This window comes from Rhinoraja longicauda, chromosome 21 (assembly GCF_053455715.1).
Source record: "Rhinoraja longicauda isolate Sanriku21f chromosome 21, sRhiLon1.1, whole genome shotgun sequence".
NCBI lineage: Eukaryota > Metazoa > Chordata > Chondrichthyes > Rajiformes > Arhynchobatidae > Rhinoraja > Rhinoraja longicauda.
The window spans coordinates 13598418-13615693 of NC_135973.1; the positions used below are offsets into that span (position 1 = coordinate 13598418).

Below are 17276 nucleotides of genomic sequence, written 5' to 3' on the forward strand. Positions count from 1 at the left end.
GGAAGAGACCCTTCTTCAGACTTCAGTCTGAAATCACAATTGAAGTCTGAAGCGGCAATTTCCAAAAAAACACGTCACCCATTCCTTCTCTCCAGAGATGTTGCCTGTCCAGATGAGTTATTCCAGCATTTTGTGTGCCGATCTTCGATTTAAACCGGCATCTGCAGTTCCTTTCTACACACAATGGGTATTTTCCCCTGCTACTCATGATTTCAACCCAAACTAATTCAACATTACTATCTGCCTCTACATCACAACACAAAATTGCTCATCCTAACTCTAGTTCCTCAGCAGAGGCAACACCAAATCTAGATAGTTAGAGCCTGGGGTTTACAAAAAAGAATCATTTAAAAAAAGACACATTTTTAATTGAATGTAGGGCCATGGTTTTTCCCCTTAGAATTATGTTACTTATGATATAAACCTCACTAATAAAGCTAATTGGTAAAACCCCATGCTGTTAATTTGATAGGTGCAGAATAGTTTTCCATCAGTAGCAAGCCCCAAGATGTTAATGGCAAGAGATTCAGCAATGCAAGTGCTAAATCTAGATGGTTAGATCCTCTTGTTGAAGATAGTCGCTGTTCAGCACTTCATGAAATTGGCCTCATTTGCATTCGGGCCATGCCAGACTACTCCCAATCCAATTTTGTTTAGCAAACCTTCTGTGTAGCACAAATGTTATTTGCAACTTCAACCTACATTATGTTCAGGTCTTCCTGCATGCATGATTTTGCACATGCAAAGTAGCAAGTCTTCTGAACATCCAACAGTACAGGAATATCAGGAGCAAAAAAAGCGATGTGAGATTTTGGAATGTCAATGCAGAGGCTTGTTTCAAGCAAAAGACTTGTGAAGGCAGTTGTTGAAGACATTCAAGAGAAATAAATAGTTATTTAGATATTACATGAATCTTGGTACATAGGGTCATAGTTATAGTTATTCAGCACAGGAAGAGTTAATACACAACTTTTGCACTAATTATACATTAACCGCCTTTTTTATTATCCCCACATTTTTATTTCCTTCCTTCCCTTAACCCACCCCACTCCCAATTCTACAACTAATGCACATACTGAAGGACATTTATCAACCCACACATCTTTGGGATGAGGATGGAAACCCACATGGATACAGGGAGAATATGCAAATACCTCAGATTGCACTGGAGGTCAGGATTGAACCAGAGTCTCGGGCATTGAGGCATTGGCTCTACTAGCTGTGTCATTGTGCCACCCAAGTGGAAGATCAGCCATGATATTAGTGAAAATTTGTAAAGAAAATCTGTAGGAAGCTTCACAAACTCAGCCAGCTGTGACATCTTAATTGTTAACTGTATGTTTGTGTTGTCATTTGTGAGCGAAGCACCGAGGCACATTCCTTGTATCTGCGTACTTGGCCAATAAACGTATTCATTCATTCATATTGTAATTTATTTACAATTATATTTCTTAAATAAGTACTACAACAATACAAACTTGACCAAGCCATTCAACTATTCGATACGGTTTCACCATTCCCTAAAATTGTACTTGTGAATCAACACAAAATTGCTTTCCTTAAACTCTTTCTTTAATATACAAGACTAACAGGCATTTTGAGTAGAGAATTTCAAAGATTCACCACCATTGGGACCGAAGTAAAAACACAAATGACACTTTACTAGTAAAATCCATGCAATGTGATTTTGACCCATTTATTTCTCTGCTGTTTTCTGTCCATTAAATTCTCCTCAGGCCACATGAGAATATTTCCCCAAATCTCATTTGTTCCAATTTTGATTAGCAACCACCTGCGTGACTTCTTTTCAATGATCTGAAACTCCAACATGCCTCACTCACATCCAGCGGCATCCTCTCCTCGGGCTGCAATTTCCAAAAACTAACATTCGTCAATTGTGTCTGCCTTTCCATAAATCCACATACTCCAGCCACCGCCGGTGTAACTTTCTTAATAGCATTTGCCAGCACTTTTTCTACCACCATTGTCTGGCTAACTGCTCTGTACTTCTCCACTATCACTCTTCTTCATATAATGTAGGAAAAGTACATGTCTAGAAATAAGAATTTTCTCGAAGTGCCAATCGGGACAAATTGCATGGGCTGACAGACATAGAAGACACTGCAGATGTTGGACTCTTGAGCAAAGAAAAACTGATGAAGTAACTTCACAGATCAAGCTGCATCTATAGAGGGAAATGGACAGTCGATGTTTTGGATCAGGACACTTCTAATGGCTGAAAGGGATCCTTCTAATGGCTGAACAAGGGTCCTGACCCAGACTTCATCTGCACATATTCCTCCACAGATGCTACCTGAAATTTCAGTTTGTTTTTTGCCCCTGGATTACAGTTGTATGACAGATGTCTTCAGATTAAAGCTATTCAATGAATTATTTATCCATGACAGCTGTGTTTATGCTAGTAAAATAAAGCAACTAGCTGCCAACCTTCCTTGCGAGACAGATTAAAAAAATTGAGGAAAAATAGTTTTCCAGTCATTTTCAAAACAGAAGATTGGACATATCCAAATAGTTTCCAGCGAGTCAAAATTCAACTTGCAGAGCGCATTGTTAGAATACAGATCTGGTGAACCAAAGATATACACATAAAATCTGTATGGCAGATTTATCATTCCATCATAAATCTTTCCAGGTCCTTAAATCACAAACATTTCTTTATTTCTGCATATTATGGCATGTATTTTACAAATGCCATAACTGATATTTAACAAGAGAAAATGGTCTTTGATTTAATGGTCTTTGCTTTCAACACCCCTCAAATATTTAAAGATCTGGCTCACACAGACTGAAGCTGCTTAACCCTAGTGCCACTGAGCTTCACAAAATACACTGCACATTTAGGAGAGAATTTTTTTATCTTCATTCTCCAAATAATATTACACTGCCATTTAAGAGAATAAACCTTTCTCCAGAACGATTATGATAAATGATAGTTACTATCCCTTAGTCTTAAATGGGCCCCATGCCTAGATCGTGGGATAAAATGCCTTCTGACAAGGGGCAATTAATGATTGTTTTGATCGAGGACTAGAAATCTGACAAGGCCAATGAAGTTCATAAGTGATAGGAGCAGGATTATCCCTAGTACGTAGGATAGCACTATTGTGCACGGTGATCGCCAGTCAGCACAAACTCGGTTAGCCGAAGTGCCTGTTTCCATGCTGTATGTCTAAAGTCTAAATTCTGTGGGTAACTGAAGAAATATACCCAGTGCTCAGTGATTAATCTATTGCCAGTGATTTGCAATTGAAAACACCACTGATGGTATCGGAGGACTTTCCTAACTCTATAAGTGACAGTATTTGAACAGAATCAAGCTTCTTAATGGATCATTCTGCTTTTTCCTGTTTTCTAACAACTCCCAACCCTGACAGATCTAATTCATTGTTGCAATACATCCCTCCACAGTACTTCATCATACTTTATGCACAAGGGCAACGATGATCTGATTGAATATCTGACCTCAAAGACCATGCATACAAAAAACAGTCCTGTCCCCATTTCCCAGCAGAATAACTACAGAGCTATCAGCTGCAGCCAATGCAACTCAGGAATCAGCAGAGGTGGATTCTCGTGCTCTACCAACCGAGCAAGGATCACATTCAATCAAAGCTATAAATTTCCATGTTGCAATGAGCACCGCATTTAGTCAGATGAGTAGCCCTTGCTGCTGGTCTCTAAATGTTTGAAGAATTTGTCAAATTTAAGGATGTCGGAAAAGCATTTCACAGAAATTAACAAGGTAATGGCAAAGCAATAATGATTTTATTAATTCAATGGCCAACATAATTATCTAATAAAATAAAAACCATGCATAACTCTTCCGAAAAACTGCCAAATTGAAACTGATTTAGTTTATACCGTACTGAAAGGAAGCACATTACATCGACAGATTGGTGCTAAAGACATTTCCAATAAATGCTATGATATTAGACCAACAATACATCTGGCTGAACCCCTTACCAGTAGATTTTCCTAATTAATAAAAAATTACCTGGAAAACACACACTAACAGAATTGGGACTGAAACAGAACTCGCTGGAGACAAGAAAGCAGGACAGATAATTGCTTCAATACATCCACATCACTCATGCAGTGCAGTATTTAAAATGGTTACTTAATGAGCTTCTTGCTGCATGAGAAAATAAGTATAATAATATTGAAGGTAGACACAAAATGTTGGACAGGCAGCATCTCTGGAGAGAAGAAATGGCTGATGTTTCGGCTCGAGACCCTTCCTCAGACTGATGTCAGGGGAGTGGCCGGGACAGAGATAGAATGTAGGAGACAATAAGACTGGTGGGAGAACTGGGAAGAGGGTGGGGATGGAGAGAGAGAGAGGGAAAGCAAGGGCTATTTGAAGTTAGAGAAGTCAATGTTCATACCGCTGGGGGTGTAAGCTACCCAAGCAAAATAAGAGGTGCTGTTCCTCCAATTTGCGCTGGACCTCACTTTGACAATGGAGGTGGCCCAAGACAGAAAGGTCAGATGGGAATGGGCGGGGGAGTTAAGTGCTGAGCAACCGGGAGATCAGGTAGGTTAAGGCGGATTGAACGGGAGGTGTTCAGCGAAACGATCGACGAGCCTGCGCTGGGTCTCGCCGATGTACAGAAGTTGACATCTGGAACAGCGGATGCAGTAGATGAGGTTGGAGGAGGTGCAAGTGATCCTCTGCCTCACCTGAAAAGACTGTCGAGGGGGGTGGTAAAGGGACAGGTGTTGCATCTCCTGTGGTTGCAGGGTAAAGTACCTGGGAAGGGGGTGGTTTGGGTGGGAAGGGACGAGTTGACCAGGGAGTTGCGGAGGGAACAGTCTCTGCAGAAAGCAGAAAGGGGTGGAGATGTATAATAATATTGAAGCAGACTTCTGTCAAAAAGGACCTGAACTCTTTTTGTCAGCTTATTGATTCAACATACACAACCAAATTGCTGGGTATGAATTTTACTTCCTCTTTACCCTTTCAATGCAGCTTCTCTTTAGGGTGGCACAGTAGCGTAGTGGTAGAGCTACTCACTTTTAGGACCAGAGACCCAGGCTCGATCCAGAGTACGGTGTGCTGTCTGTATGGAGTTTATACATTCTCCCCGTGACCGGCATGGGTTTTCTCCGAGATCTTCGGTTTCCTCCCACACTCCAAAGACGTACAAGTTTGTAGGTTCATTGGCTTGGTATAAATGCAAAATTGTTCATATTGTGTGTAGGATAGAGTTAACGTGCGGGAGTCACTGGTCGGTGCGGATTCAAAGGGTCTGTATCGCTAAACTAAAGGTCGCTGTTTCCCTTCCGTGGATTTATTCCTTCAATGGGCAAAAATACTTTGAAGTATCCCACACTCCAGAATTGCATCTTTCTACGTTTAAGTTTACTGCGTTGAAACGGTAGGCCGGACGGATACTCCAAACACATTGGCCACACAGATACACAACAATATAATTTCGGTACAATAAGGATTTTGAATCATCTATTCAATGCTGCAAAACAAGCAGATTATAGAGGTGACCTGGTCTATATACTGTCAAAAATCTTTAACCAAGCAGAAGTGACAGAAAAAAACTCAGCATAACATTCTCTAATGGATAACGTTATGACAGTGTGTACAAAATAATTATATTCAACTTTGTGGCATCACCATACACTTCTCATGTTATTTTACAATCCAGTGGACAGATTAGGTAGAGACAACTACGTTTTATAATAACTCCCAATTACATAGAAGTTGCAGCAAAGTAAAACATTGCAAGATGTATTCGTCAGGTATAAACAAAAAATGGAGGAGAGAAGCAAAGATGTTCAAAGAGAGAAAATTAAATACTGAAAATTTACAACACTGTTGTGTACTGAACTGATCAGGCAAAAATAAAATGCAGCCCAGCAAATTGTAACCCCAACTCAAGGTTTGCAAACCTCCAAGACATGATCCAAGCACATACACCAGTTCTTTTCAAACCTGATGAGGATATCCAGTACTATCTTCCTTCAGGCAGTGAATGTCAGATCCCTACAAACCTTCTGGATAAAATTAATTTTCCTCAAAGTTGGAACTATACCTCACACAAAAGAAGATGATGGTGGTTGATGGATACCCAAGTTCCTCAGGGCAATGTCCCAGGCTCAACCATGTACAGCTACTTCATCAGTGGCCCTCCTTCCAATCCAAGGTCAAAAGTGAGAAATTCATTGATGATTTCACTGTACTCAGGTCCATTACCACTAGAGACCAAATGAAACAGTCCATTTCGAACAGGAAGAGCTAAACATTTTAGGTGTGGACTGGTAAAATGTAACATTACTGCCACAGAATACTAAGAAAATACCATCTCCAACAAGTGCATTTTACCAGCTATCTTTGATTTTCAATGGTAACATTATTAGTGAGCCTCCCACCCATCAACATCTTAAGAATCACCATCAATCACAAGCTAACTCATCTGAACCAGGTTAGTTGCTGGATATCCTCAGAGCCATAGAGCTATATAGCATAGAAATATGCCCACCCAGATCAAGTTACTTAATAATGACTTCAGGCTCACAGGTTTTCAGTCCAGGAATTAAGTGTAGAAGGTGGGACGTTACATAGATGAAGTTGGCAAAGTCGCACTGAAGTGTTGTGTACAACTTTGGTCACCAAGCTTTCGGGAAGATGCCATTAAGCTGGAAACAGCACAGAGAAGATTTACAAGGATGTTACCGAGACTTGATGGCCCAAGTTATAGGGGGAGGTTGGGCAGGCTAGGACTGTATTCTTTGGAGGGCAAGAGGCCTCATCTTACAGAGGTGCATAAAACCATGAGGGAGAATAAATAGGGTGAATGCAAGGAGTATTTTGCTCCAGGGTAAGGGATCGAGAACTAAAGGGTATTGGTTTAGGTTGAGAGGGGAAAAATTTAATAGGAAGCTGAGAGACAACTTTTCCCACACAGAGGATGATGAGTATATAAAACAAGCTGGCTGATATAGTAGTTAAGGCAGGGACAATAACAACATTTTAAAGATATTTAAACAGGTGCATCGATAAGAAAGATTTAGGAGGATATGGGTCATACACGAGCAAATGGGACTAACTTGGATCGGGGATCTTGGTCAACGAGTTTCCATGCTGCATTACTCTATTTAACACCTTGTCTGTGACTCACCACTTGATATCAAATTGCTTTTTTATAATCTACAAGGTATAAATCAGGAGTGTGATTGAATTCTCTCCATTTTCCTGGATAAATACAGTTCCAACAACTTTCAAGTTCAACACCATTCATGACAAGGCAGCCTGCTTGAATGGCACCGCAACGACAGAATAAACATTTATTCCCTCTTCCACCAGTTCACACTGGCTGTTGTGTGTACCACCTACAAAATGCATCATAGTTAGTCACCTAGGTGCTTCCCATAGCACCTCCCAAATCCACAACCTTTTTCATCAAGAATAACAAGCGTAGTAGGCACATGGAAACACCACCACGAGTCTCTCTAATTCACGCATTAGTCTGATTTGGAAATATATCACTGGCCGCCCTTCTCTGAATCTAAACCCTCAAACTCCCCACCCAAATAATGATCATGGGCTCTCAGAAATCTCTTCCTTAAAAAGACTGCGGAAACAGTCTTTGAATATTTTTCCATAAGCAGCGGTAGTACAGTGTAGAGTTAAAAGTTACAATTACGACTGGTGTGAACCCCTTGAATGGGTGAGTAAGCTTATTCATTCTCCTATTTTGTAAGTTAGTTTGTAATTGATATCCTGTTTTTGCACTAGTCAAATATTTATTTTTCTATCTTCTCAAACTATTTGGCAGTGGATGTTACATTCCCTGTATTATCTTTATGTTTTATTCTTTAATTTAACCTATCTTGCCTCATTTGACAGTTCTTCTCTCAAGCCATCTTTTTTCCCCAACTATAGCCATTCAGATTTAAACGTTGACACCCACTTTATTTTCCTCTGGTCTGAATAGTCTACCAAGAACATTAAGTTGCCAGTTTTAGTTCCCTCTTTTAGTTATGTTTCAGTAATAGCTAAAACTAGACCACATGGACCAAGTTGAGCCCAAACCTCTCCTCCATTGGTGGAGCACCCTCTCCTCCCCCTTCCCTCCACCCCTCCCCTTCCCCCCACTCCATCCCCCTCAACCCCCCTTATTTCCCCCTCCCTCTCCCCACTCCATCCCCCCTTATCCCCCCCTCCCTCCTCCTCCCCCCTCCCTCCCTTCCCCAGGTAATGGATTGAGACTTTAAATTGTGAATAACTTTAAAAATATAACACCAATTTCAATGAAACTTCTTCCATTAGTACCAAAGGGGTGACGGTGAGTAAGGTGGGCCTAAAATTGTTGCGCTATCGTGTACATTTTGGCTGTAGTTCAGGAACAAACATACGAGAATTTTATTATATAGCTATCATACTCCCATGTCTATTGGTGCATTTTGTTCATTGACCATGATCACTAAACGCCACACATTTAGGTGTTTACTGCCAAGCACAGTCAGTCACCGGTTTTGTTTATTTTTGAACATTTACTTTGTCAGCCTTTCAAATTCACCAACTGAATTTCTACTTTCATTTCCTGCACAGCCCTCCTCCTTTCTGAATCTTTCCTCAGTTTCTCAGCTCCCTGTCAAGATCATTTAAACATCAGTCACAATCCTGCCCATAAGGATATTAGTTCCAGTCTTAAAGTGCAGTCTGGCTTACATAAGTCCCATCTGCCTCATAAAAATTGATTGCTCCCCTATTTATAGAACTCCCTGTAACTACCCCCCTATTGCTCCTCTCCCTGTACAGCTACACTCTTCAGCCATGACATGTCTTGGTCTTAGTTTCATTCTCCCCCATCAGCATTCAGAACAGAATACCCGTGAGAGTGTAAGTTGCCCTCTTTGGTCTCATGAGCCACTTACTTATCTGATCCTTCGTATGCCTGGCAGTCAGGCACTGCACTCTCAACTGTGAGGGGACACTCTCTGAGATATGCCATTTATAGAGTAGAAATGGGCAGTGTCAGCCATTAATGTTCATCAAGCTCCAAAAGCCAGAATTGTAAACTTCTCCAGCTGTTAAGAGACTTCCTTAACCAGTGGCCATCCAGGACACAGAAACATTCTATGGTTCTCACTTGACATGGCATCTGTTCTACACATCTGGGTGCCCTGCCAAACCATGCCCCTATATCTACACACTATAGACACTTACTAAGCAGAAGTCACAGAACAAAACCTTTCCATGATTACACTGATTTCCTCCACTAATCAAAATCCTGTTTGACACTCTGCAAAAGTACTACATTGTGCATGCGTTAGCAAAGCCCTCCTGTATTTTTACCAGCTAAATCCCTACCTACAGACCCAGTACTGTAGCTAGCCACTTAAATACCTGTGCCAAAAAAAAGAACAAGTGCAATCCCACCAGGCTAACTAATAGTGGAGAGTACTGTATGATCAACTATCAAAATCATGAAAATCTAGAAGGGTTGGATTATTATGATCATGGTCACAGGGAATATTATGTTAATCTGATAAGAACTATTTCAGATAGACACAGAATTTTGAAATAACTCAGCGGGATAGGCAGCATCTCTGGATAGAAGGAATGGGTGACATTTCGGGTCAAAACCCTTCCTTAGACCGTCAGTCTGAAGAATGGTCTCGACCCAAAACCTCACCCATTCCTTCTATACAGAGATGCTGTCTGTCCTGCTGAGTTACTCCAGCATTGTGTCTATCTTCGATTTAAACCAACATCTGCAGTTCCTTCCCACACAAGAATTATTTCAGTATACCCGTGTAGAAATTTAATGAGTTGCATTCAAGCATGGAGCTGTGTGTAAAATTGAGTGTTTCGGGACGTACACTGCAAATTTTCTGAATGTGCTGCATATACATAACCTTTGCAAGTTACAAATGTTTCATATAATCTTCCCCACAGAAGTTCCAATACAGGAAATTTTAATATTGCTTAGCTGCTCACCACATGTCAATAAAAACTCACAAATCTGTAATTAACAGGTACTACACTTGACCTAGGAAGATTCTTGCAACTTAAATTAAACTACTTATTGTAATTATTAATTACTTATTAAACTACTTATTATAATTCTTGCAACTTAAACTACGGGTGCTGCACTGTAAGGAGTTTGTACGTTCTCCCCGTGACCTGCGTAGGTTTTCTCCGAGATCTTCGGTTTCCTCCCACACTCCAAAGACGTACAGGTATGTAGGTAAATTGGCTGGGTAAATGTAAATGTAAAAATTGTCCCTAGTGGGTGTAGGATAGTGTTAATGTGCGGGGATCACTGGGCGGCACGGACTTGGTGGGCCGAAAAGGCCTGTTTCCGGCTGTATATATATGATATGATATGATACAAATCTTGCTAAAAAAAAGTGTCTATTAATGGAGTAACAAAAGGAAGTTAATTTCAAATTACTCATTTGAAATGATTATAAATGATATACCGCTCATCTCTTCCTCTAGACATCTCACAGCACTTTACTACCAATGTTTCATTTCTGGTACTTAGTGACGGTTGTAATTTAATTATCTCCATTGAATGTGAAAATAACAAGATCTAAATTAGCGCCAGGATATTTGTTTTGATAATAGTGGAAAGTGAATTATACCGTAAAGTTTCAGACTTAAAACTAAAAAAAAACAGAATAATGTGGGATGTCGCAAAGCCAATTTTATCAAAAGGCTGTGGCCAGAATTTTAAAATCAGGATCAAATAGTATAAATTCAATGGAATATGTCTAGAATTATACACTTCCAAGTGTTAATCTCGTCTTTCAAAAATATTCTTGAAAGAACAAGTTACATTTATGCAGCAATCTCAGGATATTGCAAAGCATAATGAAGTGCAAACATTCCAAAGGTCAAATGCCCACAGCATGTTACTGTTTGTGGGATCTTGTTGAATTGGAGTGGGCTACTCTGCTCCTTAAGCCTGCTCTTTCATTTAAATAAGATAATGGTTGATCTGGCTCTGCTTTGCCACTTATCCCCAATAATTCATTACTTTGTTTATCAAGAAACTATCTGCCTCTGCTTTAAAACTATCTAAAGACTTTGCTTCCCCTACTCTTTGCAAAATGTCCCAAAGACTCAACCCTCAAGAGAAAAAAAAATCCTTGCTTGTTTTAAATAGGCATCCTTAGTTTTATAACTGTTCTAGATTCCAAAGAATCATTATCTTCACATCCAAGCACAAATTGACAAATACGATGTTAAGAACAAAAACAAGTAACATGTCATTTATTTTAGAAATACCCAATGAGGAGAAAAAAATGATTGACCGGTTTACGAAAGGTAACTTCCCTAATCATCTTCAAAATATTTCTGTGGGATCTTTTACATTCAGACACAACCTCGGCTGAAAGGCAAGCAGCACTGGAAGTTCAAGTTTATGAAATTAGGCTTGAATTCAACGAAATTCTAAAGACAATGATGCTACGGAGGCAAAGTTGGTACCAGTTACTTTGAAAAAGTTTAAAAATAGGTATTGAATCCAACTCTACCCAATTGGTATTTCGTCGGGTGTGTAAAAAGAAATTGTTGGGGGGGAAAAAACAGATAACATCTGTGCAGTACATGGAAAAACACCATCTTACGGTCAATTACTGTTTCTCCACAATGTTGCCTAACCGAGTATTTCTATTTTCCACCAGATTTCCAGCAAACACTATTTTCGTGTTGATCTATATTCCTCAAAAAAATAAGAAATAGTAGCCGGGCATACATAATGCGACAGAAGTTGTGACATCTCCAGCACTAAAAATCCTACCTTAAACTCCCGGCTCAGTTGCGGGGTGTACTCTGAAGTCCACAGGGCTCGGACCAAGGAAGCGAGCTGTTCGGTAACTTCTCCACCGGAGTCTGACTGGCATTTGGATCGGTATAAAACTCCATTCGATTTGGAGGTCTTATCTTGTTCCAACTGTTCGTCCTCCAGCTCCCGACCCCGGGTGTCCCCTGGCTTGGGAGAGTCCAGGCCGCTGACCGCCAAGTCCCGATACTGTTCCAGGGCGAGAAACTCGGCGAAGAGCTCGGTGTTGCTCAGACATTGTAACACGGCGTTCATGAAGCAGGTGTTGCCGTGGTTTTTGAGGCCGGACACTCCAGGTGGCTGCCAGCGGTCCCCGGGAGCCGGCGAAAAGCAACTGTCGGACGAGTCGCTGCGACCTGCGATGGCATGGTGGTTGACGCCGCTCATCATCATGATAATCGATGAGGCCGAGGTGACAACCCCGACCCCGGGTCCCAATCCGATCCCCATGCCCATGGCCGCGCCGGCACCCGCCGTTCGGAAGTTCTTGAAGCCGCCGTCGTCCTTTTCATCTTCGGCTGACTCCTCGGTGCCAAAGTACGAAAGGGTGGAGAGAGTCTTCAACACCCGGCTCATGAAACTCCCGACCGAGCGCGCCGAGCCCCGCCTGAAAAGTTTCTTGCTGAATGATTTCTTCTCTTTCGCTGCCGACTTAGACATCTTGCCGCCTCCCTCCAAAACAAACAACGCGAATTTAAAAGTTAATACTCCCCGAAAATGTAAATGAAAAAAGTAGGAATATTCTGCATTATCAATTTCACTGCAAACATTTTTTTTTAAAAAGATGCAATAATTGCAAATTGCTACTTTATTTGCAATCGTGTCGTTCGAGATTTTTTAAAAAGCAACAACTTCTTTAGCGCAAAGAGAGAGTTGCGAAATGCAGAAATCGGAAACGAAAAAGAGCACCCAAGATATAAACAGAAACGTAAGTGGGAGTGCAAGATGCGAAATGGAATGTGCAATTTTTCTTTTTTTTTTTTAACTGCGATAGGATGGATTTAAAGGCAAATACCCGTGAATGCAGCGGCGAGCGGTGTGGTGTTTACAGCGGGCACCTCCCCGGCCGGGCCTGACCGCGCGCTGACCCCAGCGCTGGCGTTCGCTCCCGGCGGCGGTGGCGGCGGCTTCTCCTCAGTGAGGCGCCGGAATCATCGGGCGCCGTCGGATCCCGCGGCCCCGCTCCTTCAACCGGCCGGTGGACGGCATCGCCCCGCGAAATAGGCGGGCTCGTAGGGACGGCGTCGCACTTCTCGATTCTCCTCACTTCACTCCCCCTAACCCAACCCCCGCCCCCTATCCTCCTTCTCTCTCAGCTCAGGCCGACGGGGAATCTAAGTGGAGCTCCTCAGCTCAGGAATCCGCGGCCTGCGGGCTGCCGGCCGCTGTCCGGGCCGACGCCCTGCGCCTGCCTCATTATCCGCCGCCACTTGACTCTTGTCGAGCCCCAGCCTGTGTCGAAAGCAGGCGCCCCTTTTCCCTCCGCTCTGGCTTTCCGTAGCTAATCCCGGCGGGCCCGCACGGCCCCTGTTGCCTCCGTCGCCGCCCACCCACTTTCCTCTACCATCACTTGGACGGCCCGGCGAGCTCGCTTGCTCGCTCCCTCCCGCCCTCAGGTGGGCGGCGTCCTTTGCCCGTCACCGTGGCAACAGCGATTGCCCCGCCCTCTCTCCACCCCCATTGGTTGTTTGGGTTCAGGTCCTTTTTTTCCATTGGACATCGTTGCTGCCCATCACGCCCCTTACGCCATTTTGGACTGGGCAGCCTTGGTGTCAGTCATCTGCCCCTCCCTGCGGCATTTGATTTAAAGGTGAGCAAAACAATAAGATCTGATTCATTTTACAAGGGAGTGGTGATGAGAGTAGGTTTTTGGATTTTTACTCTTGCTAGCAATTGTTCACAGTGGGGAATTTTAATGCAGAGTAGCCAGTGCTGCGATTCTCCTGCAAACGTTGGCAATCTCAGAAATAAAACCGAAAATGTTTTAAAGACTGAACAAATCAGGCACCGTGTGGAATGAGAAACAGCGTTTCAGGCCTGAGACTTTGCACCCGAATTGGAAGCTTCAGACACTAAATATTTTAAATTTTGTCCAATGTGATAGTGCATTTTGAATTTGAAAACTTGCAACAGACTAAGTAGTATCCATCAACTACAAATCGCTGTCTCCTATTGCCTCGTTAATTTTGGATCTGAGGTGTGTTGATAAACTTATTCCACAATTTGCATCATACCCCCAGGCCACTGGTGCTGGTGGTGAGGAATAAGTGTGCTTTTCTGAGTAGAAGTCCATGTGGTGTGTTGCAGAAATCAGTGCCTACATGTGCAGATGACATAAAAATTGGCGGTGTCGCAGATAGTGAGGAGCCTATATAACAATGCAACAGGACATAAATCAGTTGTAAAGTTGGATTAAGTAATGGGAGATGGATTTTAATCCAGAGAAATGTGAGGTGGTGAACATTGGGGGTGGAGACCTTGGGCACATAGTATAGAGGAATCTTGAGGTGCAAGTCCACAGCATATGGTGATGCAGGAGGATAGAAAATTGAAGGCATTTTATATGTTTGCATTTCATAGGCCAAGCACTGTATAAGAGGTGGCATGTCATGCTACAGCATTTCAAAATGTTTGTTAGATCACATTTGATATGTGTATAGTTCTGGTTGCCACCATACAGGAAGAATGTAGGAGACCTCCTCAGCCTCCTCTGTAAAGCTTCTCAAGTTTGTGGATGACACAACCCTGATTGGACTGATCCAATATGGGGAGGAATCTGCCTACAGACAGAAAGTGACACAGCTGGCATCCTGGTGCTTTCTTAACAACCTGGAGCTCAATGCTCTTAAGGCAGTAGATCTGATTCTAGACTTTAGGAGAACTCCCCCTCCCCTCCCCCACTCACCATCAACAACACCACAGTCACATCTGTGGAGTCATTTAAGTTCCTTGGAACCATCATCTCCTAGGACCTTAAATGGGGGGCCACCATCGACTCCACAGTCAAAAAGGCCCAACAGAGGATGTACTTCCTGCGGCATCTGAGGAAACACAATCTGCTCCAGGCAATGATGGTCCAATTCTCTACTGCCATTGTAGAGTCTGTCCTCACCTTCTCCATCATGGTCTAGTTTGGCTCAGCCACCAAGCACGACATCTGGAGGCTGCAACTAATTGTTCGATCAGCTGAGAAGGTTGTTGGCTCCAACGTCCCCCCCCATTGACGAACTATACACTACAAGGGCCAGGAAGCGAGCGGACAAGATCATTTCTGACCCCTCTCACCCTGGCCACAAACTCTTTGAAACACTTCCCTCTGGAAGGTGACTCCGGAGTGTCAAAGTAGCCACAGCCAGACATAAAAACAACTTTTTTCCGCGAGTAGTAGCTCTACTCAATAACCAAAAGTCTGTAGTCTCTTTTTGCTCTGGTTTATTTCCCTCACATGTTTAAACGGTAATGTTGTATTCTTAATGTTTTATGCTTTATTCTTAATTGTTTACTGTATGTTCGTGTTGTTAGTTGCAAGCGAAGCACCAAGGCGCATTCTTTGTATGTGTACATACTTGGCCAATAAACTTATTCATTCAATCCAGAGCGTGTAGAAGAGTTTCACCTGGGTGTTGCCTAAATTGGAGCATTGCAGTTATAAAGAGATATTGGGTAGACTGAGATTATTCTCATTATTAGGCTGAGGGATGAACTTTATAGAGGCTTATAAAATTATGAGGATTGTAGTTATGGCAGATGTCATTTGTTTCCCAGGATATGGGAATCTAGAGCTAGAAGGCATATGTGATAGTGAAAGGAGGACATTTGAAGGAAATCAGAGATTTGTGTTTTTTACACAGAGGGTGGTGATAGAGGCAGCCAGGGGAGTTGGTAGAGGCAAATACAATTACAATGTTTAAACATCATTTGGAAAGATACCTGGATAGGAAAGATGTAGTGGGAGAGAGACACAAAATGCTTGAGTAACTCAGCGGGACAGGCAGCATCTCTGGAGAGGAATGGGTGACGCTTTGGGTCGAGACCCTTCTTCACTGACGTTTCAGGTCAAGACCCTTCTTCATTGACGTTTGGGTCGAGACCCTTCTCGACACGAAACATCACCCATTCCTTCTCTCCCGTGATGCTGCCTGTCCCGCTGAGTTTAGCATTTTGTGCTGGAGTAACTCATTTTGTCTATCTTCGATTTAAACCAGCATCTGCAGTTCCTTCCTACACAAGGTATAGTGGGATATGGACCCACAATGTAGACAAATGGGATTTGCATAAATATTCATCAAAGTTAACATGGGTGGGGTGTGCCAAGTAGGCCTTTATCTGTGCTGTATGAGTCTATGATTTTAAATAATAATGGTGTAATTGACTTGGAATGTGCCTCAAAGACAGTAATCACTAGATTACTACCAGCAACCTGTGCTAGTAGGTATTGTGCAGAAATAAAAAAGTGGAGCAGATGAATGTCTGACTGGAAAAGTGTAGTAGGGAGGGCTCTTCGTCCCTAGGGAAATGGGACTGTTTCTGAGGGAGGTGGGACCTCTGCATGCTCAATGAGTTGCAATCAGTGGCAGTGGGATCAATATCCCCGCAAAGCAGGGTGTGGCAGTGGTGGATTGGTAACAGGGGAATTAAATTAACTTGGCTAGGGAATGAAGTCCTAAGGGTAACTTCCGATGGAAGAAAAACTAAGCTGGAAATAGCAAATGTTGGCATTTAGGCAGTTAATGTAAAAGAGCAAAATAACAATAGTGTATTGGAAAGGAGGCGAGCATACAAACATTAGTGTGCATGGACAAATAGAGCAAATACAAAGTTTAAAGCTCCTTATCTCAATGTATGCAGTATTTGCAATAAGATGAATATGTTGATGACATTCTTAGAAATAAATGAGTGTGATTTGTCAGCCATTATAGAGACATAGTTGCAATGTGACAAAGCTGAGGAATGAATACTGAGTAGATTCCAGTGTTATGAAAGGATAGGCGGAAGGGAGGTGGAGAAGCTCTGCTAATGCTGTTTTGGCTCAGAAGTGCAGGATGTAGAATCATTTTAGATAGGGATAAGAAATATTAAGTCACTGGGAGTGGTATATTTGTCTCCCAATTGTAGCTACACTGCAAAACTAGGTGACATAAATAAAAAAAGTACTGTATTAATTACGAGTGTTTTTAATCATTGGAAAAATTGACAAGGATATTCTTAAGGATGAGTTCATGCTCACTTGTTTTTTTATTTTAATGGAACCAACCAGAGAACAAGCTATTTTAATCTGCTGTTGTGCAATTAGGCAGGATTAAGTAATTATCTAATTGTAAGGATCCCCTGGGTAAGAATGCATAACATTTTGGTGTCTAAAAATCTAGGATCAGAAACTAGACAATTAAAAAGTTATAAAGGTATAGTTGACTCGGGTGGAAAAAGGGAAAATAGATTAATGGG

At 42.1% G+C, this 17276-nt stretch overlaps 1 protein-coding gene across 5 annotated transcripts in view; it reads right to left on the reverse strand.

The window, feature by feature from the left end:
* The window catches only part of usp31 (ubiquitin specific peptidase 31), an 87614-nt gene extending 74166 nt beyond the window's left edge, over positions 1-13448 (reverse strand). For 2 of the 5 annotated variants that reach the window (XM_078417791.1, XM_078417789.1), the window contains exon 1: positions 11790-11923. Coding sequence is in view for 2 of the 5 variants with exons in the window: in XM_078417788.1 (XP_078273914.1) it covers positions 11790-12491 (702 nt within the window). In the remaining 3 variants the exon portion in view is untranslated. Of the gene's footprint in view, positions 1-11789; positions 12504-12846 lie in introns of those variants that run through there. The other 3 variants (XM_078417788.1, XM_078417787.1, XM_078417790.1) reach the window with 3 other exon arrangements.
* Between the last annotated feature and the right edge of the window lie 3828 nt (positions 13449-17276).